Source organism: Pleurodeles waltl, chromosome 7 (assembly GCF_031143425.1).
Source record: "Pleurodeles waltl isolate 20211129_DDA chromosome 7, aPleWal1.hap1.20221129, whole genome shotgun sequence".
Classification (NCBI taxonomy): domain Eukaryota; kingdom Metazoa; phylum Chordata; class Amphibia; order Caudata; family Salamandridae; genus Pleurodeles; species Pleurodeles waltl.
Window position 1 is genome coordinate 1511296434 of NC_090446.1, and position 21914 is coordinate 1511318347.

At 43.9% G+C, this 21914-nt stretch overlaps 1 protein-coding gene and 1 long non-coding RNA gene across 2 annotated transcripts in view; one reads left to right on the forward strand and one right to left on the reverse strand.

Moving 5' to 3' along the window:
* The window catches only part of LOC138246604 (phospholipase A2 inhibitor and Ly6/PLAUR domain-containing protein-like), a 30478-nt gene extending 19591 nt beyond the window's left edge, over positions 1-10887 (forward strand). Inside the window, exon 5 of the mRNA XM_069201301.1 lies at positions 9243-10887. Coding sequence (XP_069057402.1) covers positions 9243-9376 — 134 coding nt within the window. The 3' untranslated portion in view covers positions 9377-10887. The remainder of the gene's footprint in view (positions 1-9242) is intronic.
* A 5041-nt stretch (positions 10888-15928) lies between these two features.
* Positions 15929-21914, reverse strand: part of LOC138247455 (uncharacterized) — a 209661-nt gene continuing 203675 nt past the window's right edge. Inside the window, exon 3 of the long non-coding RNA XR_011194510.1 lies at positions 15929-16709. This is a non-coding gene — a long non-coding RNA (uncharacterized lncRNA). The remainder of the gene's footprint in view (positions 16710-21914) is intronic.

Sequence of the window (21914 nt, forward strand, 5' to 3'; positions counted from 1 at the left end):
GACACCAGGCTAAGAGCCACAGTTTTAGAGCATGACAAGAATGATAGGAAGCAGCATGTATGTGCAAAGGCAATCGATGTCGCGGTTTCATTCTATTACTTTTTTCAACTAATTTTGGAAGGACAAGGTGTGAGGATGGAAGAAGGTGTAGCGAGCCATTGCAACTGATTCTAGGTCAGCCACTTAGTCTTTTTTATAGACCTCAAAATACTCCAGCAGGGCAAGCCTGAATCTGAATCCAACAATGTTGCATCAAAAATAGGCACCTTTGTCGCGAGGTTCCTGTGATATCAAAAGAAGTCTGGGAAGTTCAAAAATGTTCTAAGTCCCAATTTTTCAGGGATTGTTGGAAAAGTCTAGCTAGACACAGCCAAGGGTCCAAGGATGTCAGAGACGGCACTTAGGGGACAGAACTCACACCCGGAAAGAAAACCATGAGGTCCAGGTCCAGTTGCCACTGAGTCAGGCAAGAGTTTATCCAACTGAAATTTGGAATCTACTTCTTTGTTCAGAGTACAGGTGGGAGTAGATCCAGGACTTCAGATCTCCTTACAGGTCTCAAGCAGCAGGTGCAGTCCTAGTTTTGTACTTCCATAGGTCCAGAACATGCTTTGAGGAGCTGGTGAGGAGGTCCATGTTCATCCAGTTCAATAGCCAGAGTGTGGGAATGAATCCTGGACACCCCACAACCTTTGGTGATAATGTTACTAGAAGCAAATCTTACCTACGTTTGCAGCACAGTCTGTTTGCCTCATTGCAACCTTCCCAGACTGCACTATTCAAAAGGAAATTCAAGATGGCACAGGCCTTCTGTCCTTGGAGGGAGCTTATATGTGAGACACCGGTGTATTGGGGGAAAAGAGCAGCCCTGTCTTCCTAAGCTACCAAAAACTAGACCTAGGACCAGCTCCCCTTTCCACTGAGCTGGTTTTCAACTAGACCTTGGGACTAAAGAAGAACAGCTGTGCAGGCTGTTCCTTCCGTCGGTCTCCCCTTACATTAACCTATGAATAGGTAGGTTTAGCCTGTGTCATTTTCATGCTGAGGTAGTTCCTGGAACCTCCTCAGCTGCCCTGCCTGAGCTGATATGTGTCACTCATTCCACCTACAGTCCATCCTATCACTACTGTCTCTGCTCTGGGATCAGTTTTCACATCTCATTAATGGCATGCAGAGCAGCTGCTATCATGGTAATGCAAACTAACTACCTCTTCAGGAGGGGAAAGGTAACTTTCTAAAATTTACCTTTGTTAGATACTCATTAAACATATCACTTTGCCATTCAATTTTAATAGATATTAAACATAGTGGTTGAACACTTTCTCTAGCTGGTAGTAAACCTTTGATAGCATAATTAATAGCGTAATTTGTATTCTACATTTTCCTCATAGGACAGTCTCTCCATAAGGAAAATAGCTTTCTGGGTCTTGATACTTTAGGGATGTGACATATTATATTTTTACATACCCATTTTTAAATACTTGTGGGCTGCAATATGTACATAGGGATGCTTGTTAATATTTTAAAATAGGGATTTGCCCCTGTCAAAAGGGTTATTTGACAGGTGGAGCTGCAGATTAAATTGCAACAGTTATGCTTCATTGGGAGGCCTGAAACCATGTAATCCTCGTTATACTAATGGATGGCACAAGAAGTGCTGTAGTTCTCAGGTGGCATTTACTTTCTCGTGCCATAATTTATAGATTACACCCTTTGACCTTACAAGATAATTGAGTAGTTCTTTTAGGGATTAGACAAGCTCCACATGTTTTAGGGGTCAAACCACAAAACTAGGCATTGGAATGCAGCTCCACATTGTGCAGAGTCTACAACCCAGGAATAAAATTCAGCAAAAGAAAAGGGGCATTTTCTCCACATCCCAAAAAATCTCAGGGCCTGATTTAGATTTTGACAGATGTGCTACTACGTCACAACTGAGACGGATATCCCGTCAGCTGATATCGAAATCCCATTATATCCTATAGGATTAAGATTTCAGCAGATGGGATATCCCTCACTGTTGTGACGGAGTAACTCATTAGCCATTATTTATATCAGGGGCTTAGTTCCTAACCTTGTCCTTTAGTTGGTGAAGTCCATTAACAAGTTCTGTTTTTATCCCTATTCAAATAATTTTCACATTTGTGTGCTATAGGTTCATGGAAGGGCATTTCCAGAGATTTACTTTATTCAAGGCATAAAGTATTTCGTAGTTTACTTGAAGTTTAAAAGAAAAACCCTGAAATTTCTTCTGCCACTAAAGCTAAGAAAAAGTTCTGGCATCTTCTTGCCACAGACAAAGTTTCAGCCAAGACATTAAGCTAGTGGAGGTGTAACTTAAGCCTTGCGGCCATTTTCACACTTTTAGTAAGGGCTAAACTATACGGGGCTTCAAGAAACACTATTGAAATATCCTAAGGTGGAGCTGGTGTAATTCTAGCTGAGTATACATTTCTAGAAGGCACGAGCAACAGGCCCCTGGAGACTTCATTGAAATGTCTCAGTCCATCATCAAGACCTTTAGCAAGTTCACAAAGATGCTCCACTTGAGAAATTCAGCACAATGTGAGAGCAAACAACATCAACAGGTATACGCATTTCTGTCCAACTTAATCCTTGCACCTGCAGGATACCATCTCTCCAATAAAATGGGTCTTTCAAACACAAGTATTGTTTTATGTGTTGTTTCTACAGTACCCATTTATAACAACCATTTACATCTGTAACTCCATTGAAGTAGGATCCAAAGTGACCCTGTTATTAGCACAGAGCAGAATATGAACTATTTCAAGTGTCATAAATGTAGGGAGAACTTCCCCTGTTCCTAGTAAAGAGAAATATAAAGTCTGCTTCAGATCATCACTCCATGAGAAACCCCAGTCCACAACAGTGACATTGCAGAACTTTATCCAAGTACTCCTCTTGAATAAAAATATGCTTGGGGCCATCTTATAATGGAATGTGCCATGAGAATGATATACTTCCACTTTTACTATGCAGTGAAGGCAGGTTTAAGAATGTGCACCCAATAACCAGGACCTTCTTTAAAATTTTCATTTAAGTGGTTATGTGGCCTAAAAGCAGAGAGTAACTATCTGTTTCTTGAGTTTTCCACTTTCTCCCACACAGGGGATCATCATTTACACTTTAGGTCTTGCACCTTATAACTCTCGTCTATACTTAGGCTATATGTTCTCCTTGAAAAAATGTCCTCCTGTTAGACCTGGCATCCTTAGAGTGGTCTAACCCCATAAGTTTTGCCATTTACCTCCTGTTTTGCTGAAACTTTTTGTTGGCCTTAGGACTCTGAGCACCTTACCACTGCTGACCTGTGCTAAAGTGTGTGTGCTTCACCCCTAAACACGGTAACATTTGTGTATCCACAACTGACATATTTAATTTACTTGTAAGTCCCTTGTAATGTGCTATATCATATGCCCAGGGACTCTAAATTAAATGCTACTAGTGAGCTGGCAGCACTGATTTCTCAACCCACTTAAGTAGCCTTGTAAACATGTCTCAGGACTGCCATTGCAGAGCCTGTGAGTGCAGTTTCACTGACTTGGCATTTAAAACCTCTTGCCAAGGATTAAACACCGCTTTTATTACAGATATGTCACTGTTAGAAATGGGGTCTTAGGTTGACAGTCAGATTACCCCCTGTTCAAGCAAGGACCCTCACTCTAGTCAGAATAAAAGAGAATCACCCTCAGTTAACCCCTGATTATCCCCTTGGTAGCTTGGCAGAGCAGTATGCTTAACTTCAGAGTGCTAGGTGTAAAGTATTTGTTCCAACACACCCAGTAACTTAATGAAAACACTACAAAATGACACAACACAGGTTTAGAAAAATAGGAAATATTTATCTAAACAAAACAAGACCAAAACGACAAAAATATCCACAATACACAAGTCAAGTTATCAATAAAAATGCAAGAAGAGTCTTTCAGTAGTTTTAAACACACACTAACGCTGTCAGCATGAAAAAGTACCTTTGGTGCATCAAAAATAACCCCGCACGGGCAAATGCGTGTCAAAAAGGGCTTGCGATGTGTTGGTTCCACTCACGAGCAGGACCTTGTGTTGTTTCTCCTTTCCCCGGGTCAGGGTGCGTCGTTTCTTTTCTCCGCAGGAGAGCGATGCGTTGATCTGGTCAGCACTCTCGGGTGCGGGAAGGCCTTGCGTTGTTTTTCCACACCCAGCAGTACTTGAGTCAGAAATCCAGCCGCACAATGATCCGAAAACCCTGCAGCGCGGGTTGTGATCTCCCAGCCTCCGTCAGCAGTGCAGCGCGTTGTTTCTCCTGCTCTGTCCGTCGATTCTTCGGTTGTGTTTCCGGCAAGCGTCGATTCTCAGCTGCGGAGCTGGCGGCGTGTCGTTTAATCAGCAGCAGATCAGAGTCACGTTGATCTTTTCCTCACACGGTGCTCTGTGCGAGAATTTCCTTGTCTTTAGGATGCCAGCTTCTCCTTTCAGGGTCCCAGGAACTGGATGGGCACCACAGGGCAGAGTAGGAGTCTCTCCGGAGACTCCAGGTGCTGGCAGAGAGAAGTCTTTGCTGCTCCTGAGACATCAAACAACAGGAAGCAAGCTCTAGATCAAGCCCTTGGAGATTTCTTCTCAAGATGGAAGGCACACAAAATCCAGTCTTTGCCCTCGTACTCTGGCAGAAGCAGCAACTGAAGGATAGCTCCACAAAGCACAGTCACAGGCAGGGCAGCTCTTCTTCCTCAGCTCTTCTCCAGGCAGAGTCCAGCACACATCAACAACTTGGAGAACAGAGGCAAAACGTTAAGGGAGTCCACACCCACCAAGGATGAAAAGTCTAACAGTCACCCCTTAGTTAGGCCCTAGGTAGCCCATAGGGCAGGGTGCTATGTAAGTAAAAGGCAGGACATGCACTTGCATGTTTTACATGTCCTGGTAGTGAAAAACTCCCAAAGTCACTTTTCACTACTAGAGACCAACTTCTCTCATCGGCCAGCACTGGGAATTCCTTAATAAACCTTTATGCTGTAATTCCTGATCAGAAACAAATAGCTACATCATGTTTAATATCATTGGGACTAAATAATAAATCCTCTGTACTGGTAAAGTCGGATTTATCATTGCTAATTTAGAAATGACACTTTTAGAAAGTGGACATTTCTCTGCTCTTACTGTTCAGTGTGCCTTACAGCATGTCTCCAATACATGTCTGGGCTAGGTGACAGCTACACTTTGTGCATTCCCTCTAGACAGCCACAAACACTGTAAGTTTGGGTGTGACAAATGACTCATTTGCATTCATCTGCATTCCGATGGGCCTTCCTGAGCTGGAAGGGTGGAAGGAAGCTGACACAATTGAATAGGGAAGGGCCTGTACCCACACAAAGGGCTGATTATTGCCTATTGGTAGTCTGGATCCAGGGAAGAGAGGAAATGATCTCTGTGCATTTCAAAGACCCTATTTTGAAGTCACCCCAACTTCGAAGGCACATTTGGGTATACTACTGGACCTGGGAAAACTCTGCTGGAGTTAAGACTGCCTTGCTGTAAGGATTGACACATTGCTTGGACTAACTGTTCTGAGAAACTGCTTCTCTACATTGCTGAGCTGACCTTCTGCCTGCTGATCTCTGCCCTCCTGAGGACAAGGGCTGGACACATCTTATTTGAACTCAGAGTGACTCCCATCGGTTCCAATTCGACGGTCTTGACATGGCTAGTCAAAGGGCAAACATTACAATGTCCACAAGGGTAATGCCCTATCACAGGGGGAAGATTCCAAAGGGTCGATTGTGTCTGAGCAATCCTTTTGGGACTTGTGAGGATCGGCCATCTCTTATTGATCAAAAAACTGATCAACAAGAGATGGCCGATCCTCACAAGTGGGGGCAATTCCATCCCTAGACCTCTATTCACATTTAAACGATCACAAAATATCAAGGACTTGGTAATACATACCCATCCCATAAGCATTGCTTGACGAAGTGTTTGAACGCTTCACGCCGTATGTCACGCTTGTTTTTGATTGTTCCTCTTGCTCTCAGATGCCTCCCCATTCATAAAAATTTCCATATGACCGGCAATAGGCTATCTTCCTCAGGCGCTGCATGGAGCTATCTCTGGCCTCTTGGAGAGCTGGGAACATTCGTGAAGGTACTCCCTAGATTCTAGAGGCACTGTCATTAACTGTAGTCTGGTGAGGTCGCCATTGACTACATGCCTAAGATTGACACGTAGCTAGAGAAAGAGCTAAAGGATGCATCTATAATTTATGGCATCGGTGAACTGGGAAATAAAGCTGGTTGACATTAATTAAAATGTTTTTTATACCCCTACCTACCGTTTATGACAGTTTTATGAAAGGAGCCGCCACACAGGATAAGAAGCATTTGTGTTCAAACCCCACCCTGTCTTTACTGCCTTTCAGTGAATGTTCATCCCTTCCTAACTTAGGCAAGCGGACACAGCGTAACAACAGTATCTTTACCCATGTAGCATTGTTTATTGTGGCAGCATATACAGCACTATATTAGTCAGATTATAACATACACTGTATCAATTTTCTAATGCAATATGTTATATTTGAATTTCCACTAGTAGTGACTGTTTGGGGCATGCTATTTCCCAAAGGGCCCCCCGAATGAAGAGGGATGGGAAGCAAATGATTCTACTTGCTCTAAATACTAGGGACCACCACCTCTTTGCTCACTGGTTTATCACGGGTGTTATGTTCATTCAACTGTGTATATTGATTATATATATTGTACTTATTGTTTTCTAGGGCGACCTTTTTTGTTTCACTTTTTTGATAGACAGTTTACTAAAATATAAGTGACTGCAATACATTTTCATACACACACTAGGTAGTTTTCCCTTCACTTATTATACAGTCAGGAGAAGTTTATTTGATTGTAGGTCCTGAAGAAGCGTTATAGGATCTGTATAGACCACAATACGCGAAACATGTTGGCCAGACCTTAGGGGTCAGGTGATAATTTCCCAGATCTCCAGGCTTCGTTATAAAGTGGTTGAGCATGAATCCTCATTCTCCACTTTCACTATGTTTTTAATCTTGGTCTTAACCTTTTCTTTTTGATACATTAAATAAAGCAGACTTCTGTGGAGTTAAGAACCAATTTTAATTCGTTCACTCTCCTGCCGCAATTAGTGTCTGACCATTACGATCATTACGGCAGCCACTTTCAAAAAGATCTCCAGCAAATAGCCCCCTAACGGGGAGCCCGTCAGATATTGCACTGCCAGTCTGACGAGGAGCAACCCGATGATGAAGCATGACATCCATTTGGATGTGTGAGGGCTCTTGCTCCTGAACATTAATGTTCCCCTAGATATATGGAACAGTGTACTTATTTATTGTATTTCAGTGGAGCCCGACGACAGCGCAGTGACCTGACTGCATGGAAAATATCACTGCATTGTGCCCCCAGTGTTGACCCTTTGCTCCATCAAAGGTACTTTTTCAGCAGACACTGAATCGATTCTGTAGCCGGCCTACCCTCCATCGCGGTCAGCCTGAACTTTAGATTTCCACCTGCCCCTCACAAACTCAAGTAACCTTTTGACCGCTAATGACTTCTTAGCACTATTTTAGGCTTATTCTTTAAAAAATGCATATCTCTACTTCCACTGATTGCATATTGATGTTTTGGCCTTGTTTAACTCAAATAAATATTCTCTATGTTTCTAAACCTGTGTGGAGTCATTTAGTGGTGTTTTCATTATGTAACAGTGTGTTGGTGTTGCACAAATACTTTACACATTGAGGGTCATTCTGACCCTGGCGGCCGGTGGCCGCCAGGGCCACCGACCACGGGAGCACCGCCAACAGGCTGGCGGTGCTCCAATGAGCATTCTGACCGCGGCGGTTCAGCCGCGGTCAGAAGCGGAAAGTCAGCGGTCTCCCGCTGACTTTCCGCTGCTCTTTGGAATCCTCCATGGCTGCGGAGCGCGCTCCGCAGCCATGAGGATTCTGACCCCCCCTACCGCCATCCAGTTCATGGCGGGAAAGCCGCCATGAACAGGATGGCGGTAGGGGGGGTCGCGGGGCCCCTGGGGGCCCCTGCCGTGCCAATGGCATGGGCACGGCAGGGGCCCCCGTAAGAGGGCCCCCGTAAGAGGGCCCCGAAAAGTATTTCAGTGTCTGCCTTGCAGACACTGAAATACGCGACGGGTGCCACTGCACCCGTCGCACCTTCCCACTCCGCCGGCTCGATTACGAGCCGGCATCCTCGTGGGAAGGTCGTTTTCCCCTGGGCTGGCGGGCGGTTTTACTGGAACCGCCCGCCAGCCCAGGGGAAAACTCGTAATACCCGCCGCGGTCTTTTGACTGCGGCGCGGTAATTTGGAGGGCGGGATCCTGGCGGGCGGCCTCCGCCGCCCGCCAGGGTCATAATGAGGCCCATTGTCTCTTATGTTAAGTCTGCCTGCTCTGTGCCAAGCTGCGAGAGGGTGAGCACACGTTAATTTACAGTGTTTATCTGACTTACCCTGACTAGAGTGGTGCTCTCTGTATAGGGTGCATACTCTGGCAACCAGAAACCCTATTTCTAACACCTCCTAAAACAATGAATTGGTTAGTCTCATAGAGACGAGTCCCTTGGTTCATTTTTTTTTTTATATCAACCCAGTGCCTTCGCTTATATTTAGCTGTTGCAGGCACCATAGTGTTTCCGTCATTGTACAAATGCACCTTATTTCATACCAAATATTTTGTTCTAGAAGACATTTGCGACATTTTCCACTGTAAAGATTTTGAAAGAGTGACAAAAACGTTGTTGACTATAGTTTCTTTGGAACTGCTGGTCCATAACCATCATCACATTACCATGTTCTCCAAGTCATGCCGATTCAATTTGGGGTGCACGGCAATCACTCTAACACATTTCTACATCATTAGAGCTGTGGCTAATGTTTCACAGGGTATGAAGGAAGTCTGGATCTGAAGCCAGACTGGAGCAGCCTGGTTTTGAGGCCTCACAAACATCTACTCCTAGATCTTGGTTCTCATGACTTTGGTTAAGAAATCCCAGAAGTTGGTGATATCAAGAGGGTGTATGGTTTATGTGCGGTTGAACTTTTTGACCACCCTGTTATACAAGTGGAATTGTATGTGGAATTGATACTCCTGTGCTTGTGATACATTTGCTTAGATTCTGTGGATCCAGTGTTGACATCAGACTGTGTAAACTGCACCTCCAAACCATGCTTTGACCAATCTGTCTTTCACTTTGCAGACCAGATCGTGAAAATCGCCTCCAAGAATTGTGTCAATGAACAACCATGTAACGAGCCAACGTTGAATTGTCCACATGGCCCTGTGGTAGAAGTTGAGCACTTCCGCTGCTCAGACGGCGTGAAACATTCCTAAACAAAGGGCGTGGCACCCTCTCAAGCGTTGTGCAGATGGCATTACATTGAGGCGCTCTTCCCATAGCTAATGCTTTCCTTCTAAGACTCAGGTCTATAGTGAGTGCAGGCTATCTAGAAATATTTTCTTATGGACAACCAATAAGCTATCAGATCTCAGATTTAGATTAGAATTAGATGAACATGGTTGTATTTGTTCCATAGCATGTAGTACAAATTATACTGCAACTAGGCGCTATTGTGAAGCTATGAACATTATGCACATCATGCTAGCATTGATTTAGATTGAAGGGGTAATCATCAGTTGTCCTTTGTGTCAACCTGTGTCTATTTAGTACCTTTCAATAATTGCACAAGAACATGAAGGCAATATATGTTAGAAGATTGATGTGCTGCACAGATGAAGAGGTGATGTCAGCATAGATTAGAAGCGGATTTACTGCAGGTAGAAGACACATGATGCCAAAATAGAACAGAAGGGGATGTGGTTTTAAATACACATAGATTTCCGATATCATTTATGTGGCATGGGCTCATGGCCTTCCTTGAAGATAAGGTGGACATTCTGAAAAGATGTGCAAATGATTCTCTACTCCAGTTCCTATAGGCAGTGCAGCTCTTGAACTAGGTACTCTTAAGTTGCAGACTCAGCCTATAACTCTTAGTTTCAGAGGCATATTTTCAAAGGCTACTTTGCTTGCCCATATTTTGCCAACTGCTTGTTCGAAGTTCCTAGCAGCATCTTTACAGCTAGGGAACATGGATGATCCGTGAGTCAGTTTTGATGAATGCTATTTCTTAGAGTATTTGTAAGTTACATACTACTTGCAATGGTCCCAGTGAGCATGTACATAACATGTTCTAAATAGTAACGATGAAATGCCCCTGGTGAGATTGACCCTGAACTGACGTTGTCCACGGATCTCAAGCTTAGCAACAAACTTTTCAGCCTGGTCGACTAAAAGGTTTCAGCTATGTGCACCTTGAGTGGACAAACAAATGCACAGGAAGATGTCACCAATATATACATATAAATGCAGGCTGCACAAATCTTGCAGCAGCAGGTCTTTATGGGGGGTGAGAACAGTCCCATGATCGGTGTGGTAGTGTGGTATTGAAACCGCGGCCGCCCTACAGGATAAGAAGCCCGCAGCTCTGACCGAGACCCCAATTACAACAGCAAAGAGAACAAATTGCAACTCTAAACGTAAAAAATAGGTTGGCATTCTGAGAATCTGCAGCAATGCCGGGCAGTTTACAGTGATAGCTGTCTGTTAAAAAATGCACAAAATTCACCTTTTTCATCCTTTTCCTGAGTGAAGCATCGGACACGAAGTTAGAGGAGGATAGTGCATTACTATAACCGAGGTCTAGCCCATTATGGGATGTCTCCCATTAAATGTAAACTACAAAGGATGATTTTACCATTATTTAGCTTTCTAGGTGTGACTTACGTCTGCCTCTCCATTGGCAGTGATAGCTAAACACCTGCGTCCAGGAGTTTCCTTCCAGCAGGATAACATAGAAATCGTCTCTGGAATGCAGAGATCTCAGTGCGCTTTAATGTTAATCTGCGAAGTCATTCTATAAACTCTAAAATCCTAAATGTTTTTGGTACTTTTTACTGTATAAGGATGCTTATGTTTTTCAAGCTGAGATGACGATACAATAAAAAATTAATACAAAGATGGCTTTCTTGGGTTTTCTTTCTTTTTCTCAACAAACAAGGAGCACATTTCCGGGAAGGTTTTCCACAAACAAAGGTTCGTGCTTCTGCTAGTCACCTACAGAGTTCATGGCCACGGCGTTACTGGGCAATCTTCAACAACAGAAGCTTCTGATGTCCTCTGGAAGCACCAGTTTGTAATAAGAAGGGTCTTTCTAGGATTAGCATAAAAAACCTGCCATGTAAAGTAGTTGACACATTTTTAACAAACTTCAGCATTTTTAGTGGACCAAAGATCTGTATCCAGACATAATTATTACTGCCATGCTGCTGCATTTCAAGCCCAAGAATATTGCACTCAAAATCAAAAGGGGCAAAATACAGGAAGGTAAGTGCCTATAGAGAAGTATAGATTTAGGCCCATATTTATACTTTTTTAGCGCCGCATTTGCGTCATTTTTTGACGCAAAAGCGGCACAAACTTACAAAATACAATTGTATTTTGTAAGTTTGCGCCGCTTTTGCCTCAAAAAGCGGCACAAATGTGTCGCTAAAAATGTGTAAATATGGGCCTATTGTCCCTAACTCCACATCCACGTACCTTGAAGATATATATATCATCCAGTTATATATATGAGAATTTAATTATAGAAAATCTATACCTACTTATCTTCCGATATTTTGGATTTGATCTTGTGTCCTAGAAAGTTGCCAGCCTGAACAGTCTAGCTTTGAAATTCAGAGCAGGCTCCAATTGTTGCTGCCAACTTCACCTCACTAAAGCAAAACCTGTTTCTTTTAATTTGTTAGTTGGTTCATCCTTTCCATTTGTCACCGTTCTCTCTGCTACATGGCAAGTGCAGTTCACACCGATTTCTACAATCCCAAATTTTTGTTTGAGATGGGTATTGTGGGTTAAGAAGGTTATCCACTTATGGCGGCCATCAGGACAGACCTAAAAACCTACAGTGTGAAGCCCTGAAAGCAGCACAGGGGTAAATCCCACACACTCTGCCAAGTTCATACTGGTTTATAAGTTACTGATCCTAAAGCTACAGTTTCTACCTTGGTTTGAGAAAGGAGTCACATTGGGTCCAGGCGCCACTAGGCATTCAGCATGCCTCTTGTGTGGGACATAACTGCAACTATTTTGGCCATTTTGTCTGTAGAAGTGTTTAGATGAAAGGCAGATCTAACATGCAATGCAACACATCTGACTACAGGCAGGTGAAGGCAAGCTAAAAAATACCCCTGATTTGGAAAATCTGTAAATTCAGCGGTACTAGTGGGCCTGCATTGTGTCACTCACTGATGTGGCACTTGAAACATGTCTAATGTCTGCCACTGCAGCCTGTAGTGCAGTTTCAAATTGCCATTCTGACCTCGCGTAATAAACCTTTTGCCAGGTCTTAACATGCATTTGTAACTCTTATAAGCTTCCCCAAAGGTAGTACCGAAAATCCCATAGATCAGGGTGCATGGTATTTTAAAAAGTAGGATATGTGTGTATACATTTTACAAGTCCTGGCAGTGAAAAACTGCTAAAGTCTGCAAAGATAGAAATATGCTATTTAGACTCAAATGATTTTTTTTTTAAATTTAATGGTGGAATCAGATTTTAAATCACAATTCAGAAAATGCCACTTTTAGAAAGTTTGGATTTTCTATCCTTACCATCTGTGCCTTCTGCCAGTATCCTGAGTCACATGATTATGAATGGCTCTGCTGTTGGAGTTTGTGTATTACTGCCAGACAGTGAGGCAAAGATGATGAGGTGTGGATAGGATGGGTGGTTATGACAAGTCCCATTTCCATTTCAAAGGGCTTTGCCTCCAGCACCCATAAAGGAGTCTGATACCAGCCTATTGTCACCCTAGGTAGTTTACAGCATTGACAGGAGAAGGGTAGAATTTTACAGAACCAGATTAGATTCAAGACCATCAGGTGCTTTCCCCACTACAGGTGGGTTTTTGCCCAAAAACCAGTATGATAGACCAGGTTTTTACGTTGATGATTCTATATTGGAAACATACAGTTCTTGCTAAGCAAAACTTATATGTTGTTTTTGTGGACCTTTGATCCGCTTTTCAGAAAATTCCTTTTATTTGGCATAAGCCTTAAAAGTATAAAAACAATCAAACTTTACAATTACATGTTATATTAACACACAGAGGGGGTCATTCTGACCCTGGCGGCCGGTGACCGCCAGGGTCACCGACCACGGGAGCACCGCCAACAGGCTGGCGGTGCTCCCTCGACTTTCCGCTGCTCGGGAGAATCCTCCATGGCGGCGGAGCGCGCTCCGCCGCCATGGGGATTCTGACACCCCCTACCGCCATCCTGTTCCTGGCGGGTCTCCCGCCAGGAACAGGATGGCGGTAGGGGGTGCCGCGGGGCCCCTGGGGGCCCCTGCAGTGCATGGCATGAGCACTGCAGGGGCCCCCGTAAGAGAGCCCCACAAAGTATTTCAGTGTCTGCAAAGCAGACACTGAAATACGCGACGGGTGCAACTGCACCCGTCGCACCCCTGCAACTCCGCCGGCTCAATTCTGAGCCGGCGTCCTCGTTGCAGGGGCATTTCCGCTGGGCCGGCGGGCGCTCTTTTGGAGAGCGCCCGCCGGTCCAGCGGAAATGTATGAATGGCCGCCGCGGACTTTTGACCGCGGTGCGGTCATTTGTCGGCGGTACCTTGGCGGACGGCCTCCGCCGTCCGCCAAGGTCTGAATGACCCCCAGAGTTCTTAGATAATTCTTATTAACCAACTCTAGTTGCATAATTAATTTGATTAAAAATCAAGTTCTTACAGTTCCTGAAAGTGCAGCGTGCCAACTTAAATTATCCCACATACAGTTCTAATTAGACTCTAGTCCTTGCGATCTTATAAATGCAGTTTCCCATTTTTGAATGCTCCACGTTTTATTTCTTGCCTTGTTATGCGTAGCGAGGTTATCTAGAATACCATCAACCAATTTCATTTTAGAATAAACAAGCTCTTCTTTTCTTTTACTTCCTCCATAATTCAAGTTCTTATAGGATCATAAAGTGCAACATGCCGGCCAATTTAACCCCTACACAGCTCTAAAAGAGCTCCGTCCTTACTTTATCATAAAGTGCTTTTTTTTTCTTCAATAAAAAGTGCTCTCTGTATTATTTCTTACCTTCTCCTAGCGTAGAAAATTTCCTAAAATCATCAACCAATATAATAGTAATCAATTTTAACATTTAAAAGTCTACATTCCACATTATACCCTACCTTCTATTGACCCCTATAAATCTGAATATTTCCCTTCCTAAGTCATCTAAAAATAGGCCCAGTGCACAAGTTACATTTAAAAATCTCATATCAATAAGTAGCCTAAGTGCTTAATCCCGATTAGTAATATTATATTCCTTAAAACTCGGTTTTAAAAACTTCTTGCGCACTCCTAAAAACCATTGACAATCCGCTTTTAATATGGTCCCTAGAGAAAAACCATGGGAAGTGTTACATAGGATGGGTATTCCTAATAGCATAACTTTCCTATTACAGCAGTTACATGAGAACACATATGCCCAAGTGAGATGGGGCAATCAGGGAGAACTAACAGATCATATCCCTATTCAGAGGTTGGTTCGCCAATGATGTGTTCTGGCTCCAACCCTATTTACCTTGTTTATAAATGAGGTGGTACAAGTATTGTCTTCTTGTCAGAATGATGCCCCCTCTCTAAATGCGCAGAAAATTCCTATTTTACTGTTTGCGGATGACTCCTTACTTATCTCTAAGACCCCTATGGGTCTTCAAATTCTTGTTGATAGGTTTAAATCACATTGTGCAGATTTTAGCCTGGAATTGAATGTTGGTAAAACTAAACTAATGGTGTTTAGTCCAGGAAAAACTAGGAAATGCACTATTATTTTAGATGGGACCCCTTTAAGTAAGGTTAGTTCAATAGATTATATGGGAGTGAGGATTTCAAATAATCTACAATGGGAGGACCAGATCAACAAAAGTGTGGCACGTCTTCAGCAGAGGCCAGGCGCTATCCTGCATTTCTATAAAAGTTCTGTAACAAAAGAAGTATCTCTTGCCATTAAGATCTATTTGGCCAAGGCGCAGGGCGTGGCCGCCTGTGGTGCCGAGGTGTGGGGGTTTTACAATAGCAATAATTTATCTGTGGGTGAAAATAATTGCAGTACACCCTTGATCCCGTTTCTTTTGGATCTCGGGTTCAATCGTGTTGCTGATTTGATAGCCCTGAGACCCCTGCTTTTCTTCTTTGTTAAGGATTTGGACCACTCCTGAGCTTATTGTATATAGGGACTCCCTTCTTGATCTTTTGAGAAGACCGAAGGTAGTATCCATTCCATGGTTCAGGCATGTGTCAAAATGGTTTCGTATTTTGGGGCTTGGATGCTATTGGGAAAATCCACAGAACCTAGGGAGAAACCATAAATCCATTCTGAAAGCGGCCTAATGGTCTTGTTTTTAAGTGGGATCCCCAATTCAAACCGTATGTAGATCTCATACCTGATACATTGGGGAAGAATTTGTATGCTCGATTCCATTTTGGATGTCTGCCATTGTTGTCCTTAACAAGGAGAAGGGGATTGCCGGAACATCTGACCAATGCCCTGTGTGTTGCAATTGTACTGAATCTATTGAACATTTTATGTTCCTTTGTCCGGCATACTCCATTCCTCGGTGTAAGTGGATTTGTGCAATCTGCTGGAATATGGGCATAAGACAATGTCATATTGCTTTTTCAGATTTTTAAAAGTGATACTTCAATTATTTTAATCACTGCGGTCAGCAAGTTCCTTGTGGCTGCTTGGTATATACGTACTCGTTTTTTCAAGAATTCGAAATCTTTGTAAATAAGTATGCCATGTACATGAAGTGGGAGTGTTTATATTTTTACTGTAATTGTCGGATGATTTTTGAAATTCCTTCTGTGTTTTTTTTTTATTATTTATGTTTTTAAATTGTGTTTTTTTATGGTAGCTTTGATGGTTATGTTGACCGAATAAAGCTTGTGTGTTTACTTACTTACTTACAGAACCAGATGTGGGGCAAGAACAGGGTCAGGGTTGCTGTCATGGCCACCCAGTTTACATGGCAGGTGTTTCGCCGACCATCCCAGGGGATTGGTCTTTTTGGAGACATTCATGTAGATGCAAAGAGATTGTTCCCAAAGCTTTGAAGGCAGAGGGTAGTCACAATTGTTAAAATGTAATAGAACTGTAATGAAAAGAAAACATTATTTAAGACTGTTGGCAAAAGAAACCAAGTTTGTCAACGAATCACTGATAAATAGACTTTGAAAGCTCATTGCAATCTATCTAGAACAATCCGGAATGTTCAGGAACAAAGCAGACGGTTCTGAAAAAAGGCAGTGAATAGACTTTAACAGTAAATGGTAATCCATCTGGTAATCCATCTGGAACAAGCCTGAATGTTCTGGAACAAGCTAGAATGTTCCAGACCAAGCCAGATGGTTCTGGAAACAGCCATGAGATGGTGACAACCATCTTTGAATTCAGGAGAGTATAAATACCACTCCCTTAGAACACACCCTCTGATAGGCAACCAGAGTTCCACTGAAGACATCACCCGTGTTTCTCCCACTGAACTAGAAATCTTCTTTCTCTGTGAACCTTGCACTTCCTGGAGAGAGTTCATGATGATCTGCAAGAGATAAAAGAGACAAGAGAAAGCTAAGTACATTTAGGGGCAGATTTGTTAAAGGGCTGCATTGCTTTTGAACCATGCAATGGTGTGCAGAAGGGGCGCAACACTTCAAATGCAATTTATAAAGCCATGCAAGGCCACATTGGATGGCCCTGAGAGGCTTGATAAATCCAGAGTAAAGTAATGCAGTGCGAATCGCTATGTTGCGTTTACTCTGCTCTGGGGAGGTATTACACGAGTGGTGCATGGGTGTTCCCATGCAACCCCACAGCTTTTGACACATTCCCAGATTTACCATAAGCGGTAGACATGGGAATGTGCAAAAAGAAGTTGACTTGCTGCACTGCGCTGTGTGATGTTTTGATAAATGTGCCTCTAAATGTTTCCTTCCTTCATGTGTGCATGCAAGTCAGGAATGTGAGACAAAGGAATCATGATTGAGCCTTAGTAAAAGAAATTAGTGGACACAAATGCAAGATACTGTATTATTTACATGGGACTACATTTTTATATGTTGAATTGTGCAATATGTGCTAACGAGAGAGAGACATTAAGGAAAACATACATCATGTGCCAAATCTAGATAGTAGTTTACTTTTAGTGACAAAACTCCTAGAAGAGAAAAAACTAATGTTTAAAATGATGCTCATGTGAACTGACAGATATATCATGTCTGGATTGAGAGATTGAAACTGTAAATCAACAGATGTAAAGGTTTTATTTTTAAAAACAACTAAATATTTGTTGGTGCACACTGAGAGTTAGATGATAGATGATCCTGAAGGGTGATATAAAAAAAGCTGTCATACAGTGAGCAATTTGCTGTTTTATCATTTTGTCTCATTCCCTGATTCCCCTTGGCATTCCTCCAGAATGAATGCTGTGTACAACTCGCTTAACAATCAGAGGGTGTGGAAGGACAAGCATCATGCATCACTCCTGCCAGACTGGTTATCCCAGGTTAGTCACTCTCTGTTGGGTAATTGTGGTATCTGACTGTTTCCCCCTCACATAAAGGCTGGCACCAGGTATACATATTGGACTCCCTGAGCCGCTCCATAGTACACTCCTAATACATGACCTCTGGCCATTACGGAAGAAGAACTGGCTGGCACGCTAGAGGACTGCACTGCTGCCACCAGAGGACTTTCCCTGCTGCATTAGGGTGCGGTCTTGCTCTCTGAGAAGGAAGACTAAACCTGCTCCCTTCATCCCAGGCTACCTGATTCACTCAGTTGTGGGGACACAGAAAGCTCTGGAGGCCTCCCTACAACTGCCCAGCAACTTGACCTGCTTGAGATCTGCTTTCCTCTGCTGGAGTGAGTCCCTTATCCCCAAGAGGTGCCTCCTCATATCCTGGAACCTTGGCTAATATCAGCGTGTGTTCCTCCAGGCTCAATTAAAGGTTCATCAAAACCAATGCAGTGTGATGTTGGCACATTGAACTTCAAAATGCTATTTTTGTCCTATATGATTGAAATTTCATATCTCCAATTCAACTGATTAGATGTTTGTTGTATATGAATTTATTTATTAAAATATAATCAAGTTTTCCCAATCATTTTGGGATTATTAATGTGTTGTGTTTTCACCTTTTTACACTTTTCCTCTAGGTTAAGCTTAGCTGCTTTGTACAAAGTTACCAGAGAGGTTAAGTACAGATTAATTTAGGGACTTTTGTGGTTCACACTGGCAAGGATTCTGGTTGTTGCCTGAGTGGTGGTTCCACCCACCTCAACCAATAACCTAGTTTTTTCAATCTCCATATCACATGTGGTTTCCAAAATACATCCCATCTCCTTTGTCTACAAAGAGCTTTCTGATGTTAGTCTTCTCTCAAACAATCTTGCTAATCCTCACTGTGGTCTTGTCCAAACTAAAGAACTATAACAGCTTATAGAATGGAATCCCAATTGCTTTGCTCTCAAAATGGCAAAGAGTTAAAAATAATGCAACATGCCTGGTGTTTAGTTTGATTCAACATGACCACATCAGTGTGGGTTTGAAGGATGTTCATTTGCTCCAGTTAAACAATAGAGCAACCTCCTAACTGTCTGTCAAGTGCTTAAAGCACTCCTTGTTTGATCTCAGAACTGTCTCACACAACTGTTTGGCCCTTACCAACTGACCACAAGTTAGAGATGACTTTTAGCTACTCAACCCACTAAATGCAAGTAATTTGGTGGTCAATCTTGTGGTTTTATGAGTTCCTGTAGGAGGCTGGCCTGTCTTGTAGTGGGTACCAGAGGTACTGACACCTTGTGCCAGGTCCAGTTATCCCTTGTTAGTGTAGAAGAGGTGTTTCTAGCAGCTTAGGCTTATAGAAGCTAGCTATAGCAGAGCAGCTTAGGCTGAACTAGGAGACATGCAAAGCTCCTACTATACAACTGGTGTCATATGCACAATATCATAAAAAAACACAATACACAGATATACTAAAAATAAAGGTACTTTATTTTTATGACAATATGCCAAAAGTATCTCAGTGAGTACCCTCAGTATGAGGATGACAAATATACACAAGATATATGTACACAATACCAAAAATATGCAGTAATAGCAAAAGGAAGTAATGCAAGCAGTGTAACGTTACAATAGATTGCAATAGGAGCACATAGGCATAGGGGCAACACAAACCATATACTCCAAAAGTGGAATGCGAACCACGAATGGACCCCAAACCTATGTGAGCTTGTAGAGGGTCGCTGGGACTGTAAGAAAACAGTGAGGGTTAGAAAAATAGCCCACCCCAAGACCCTGTAAGGTAGGTGTAAAGTGCACCTACAACCCCCAGAGAACACAGAAGTCGTGATAGGGGGATTCTGCAAGGAAAACCAACACCAGCAATGCAACAACAGTGGATTTCTGGACCTGAGTACCTGTAAGACAAGAGGACCAAGTCCAAGAGTCGCGACAGTGTTGAGAGTGGGCAGGAGCCCAGGAAATGCCAGCTGAGGGTGCAAGGAAGCTGCTACTGGATGGAAGAAGCTTGGTGTTTTGCAAGAACGAAGATGACTAGGAACTTCCCCTTTGGAGGATGGATGTCCCACGTCGTGAAGAAGCTTACAGAGGTGTTCCCACACAGAAAGACCGCAAATAAGCCTTGCTAGCTGCAAGGGTTGTGGTTAGAATTTTTGGATGCTGCTGTGGCTCAGGAGGGTCCAGGATGTCGCCACTTGGATGAGGAGACAGAGGGGGCTCCCAGCAAGTCAGGGAGCCCTCACAGAAGCAGGCAGCACCCACAGAAGTACCTGAACAGGCACTTGGAAGAAGAGCGAACCAGAGTCCATGCGAAGTCACAAAAGGGAGTCCCACGACGCCGGAGGACAACCCAATAGGTTGTGCACTGCAGGTTAGAGTGTTGGGGACCCAGGATTGGCTGTGCATGAAGAAAATCCTGGAAGAGTACACAGGAGCCGGAGCAGCTGCAAATCATGCGGTACCCAGCAATGCAGTCTAGCGTGGGGAGGCAAGGACTTACCTCCACCAAACTTGGACTGAAGAGTCACTGGACTGTGGGAGTCACTTGGACAGAGTTGCTGAGTTCCAGCGACCACTCTCGTCGTGCTGAGAGGGGACCCAGAGGACCAGTGATGCAGTCTTTTGTTGCCTGTGGTTGCAGGGGGAAGATTCTGTCGACCCACGGGAGATTTCTTCAGAGCTCCTGCTGCAGAAAGGAGGCAGGCTACCCCCAGAGCATGCACCGCCAGGAAACAGTTGAGAAAGCCGTCAGGATGAAGCTATACAAGGTTGCAGTAGTCGTCTTTGCTACTTTGTTGCGGTTTTGCAGGCGTCCTGAGCAGTCAGCGGTCGATCCTTTGGCAGAAGGTGAAGAGGGAGTTGCAGAGGAACTCTGGTGAGCTCTTGCATTAGGTATCTGAAGAATTCCCCAAAGCAGAGACCCTAAATAGCAAGAAAAGGAGGTTTGGCTACCTAGGAAGGAGGATTGGCTACTAAGAGAGGTAAGAGCCTATCAGAAGGAGTATCTGAAGTCACCTGCTGGCACTGGCCACTCAGAGCAGTCCAGTGTGCCAGCAACACCTCTGTTTCCAAGATGGCAGAGGTCTGGGGCACACTGGAGGAGCCCTGGGAACCTCCCCTGGGAGTTCACTCCCCTTTCCTTTGTCCAGTTTCACGCCAGAGCAGGGCTGGGGGATCCTTAAACCGGTGTAGACTGGCTTATGCAGAGATGGGCACCATCTGTGCCCATCAAAGCATTTCCAGAGGCTGGGGGAGGCTACTCCTCCCCAGCCTTCACACCTATTTCCAAAGGGAGAGGGTGTTACACCCTCTCTCAGAGGAAATCCTTTGTTCTGCCTTCCTGGGCCAGGGCTGCCTGGACCCCAGGAGGGCAGAAACCTATCTGAGGGGTTGGCAGCAGCAGCAGCTGCAGTGGAGACCCCGGAAAGGCAGTTTGGCAGTACCCGGGTTCTGTGCTAGAGACCCGGGGGATCATGGAATTGTCTCCCCAATGCCAGAATGGCATTGGGGTGACAATTCCATGATCTTAGACATGTTACATGGCCATGTTCGGAGTTACCATTGTGTAGCTATACATAGGTAGTGACCTATGTATAGTGCACGCATGTAATGGTGTCCCCGCACTCACAAAGTCCGGGGAATTTCCCCTGAACAATATGGGGGCACCTTGGCTAGTGCCAGGGTGCCCACACACTAAGTAACTTTGCACCCAACATTCACCAGGTGAAGGTTAGACATATAGGTGACTTATAAGTTACTAACGTGCAGTGGTAAATTGCTGTGAAATAACGTGGACGTTGTTTCACTCAGGCTGCACTAGCAGGGCTGTGTAAGATTTGTCAGATCTCCCTATGGGTGGCAAAAGAAATGCTGCAGCCCATAGGGATCTCCTGGAACCCCAATACCCTGGGTACCTCAGTACCATATACTAGGGAATTATAAGGGTGTTCTAGTATGCCAAAGTGAATTGGTGAAATTGGTCACTAGCCTGTTAGTGACAATTTGGAAAGCAGAGAGAGCATAACCACTGAGGTTCTGGTTAGCAGAGCCTCAGTGGGACAGTTAGGCATCACACAGGGAACACATACATATATGCCACAAACTTATGAGCACTGGGGTCCTGGCTAGCAGGGTCCCAGTGACACATAACAAACATACTGACAACATAGGGTTTTCACTATGAGCACTGGGCCCTGGCTAGCAGGATCCCATTGAGACAGT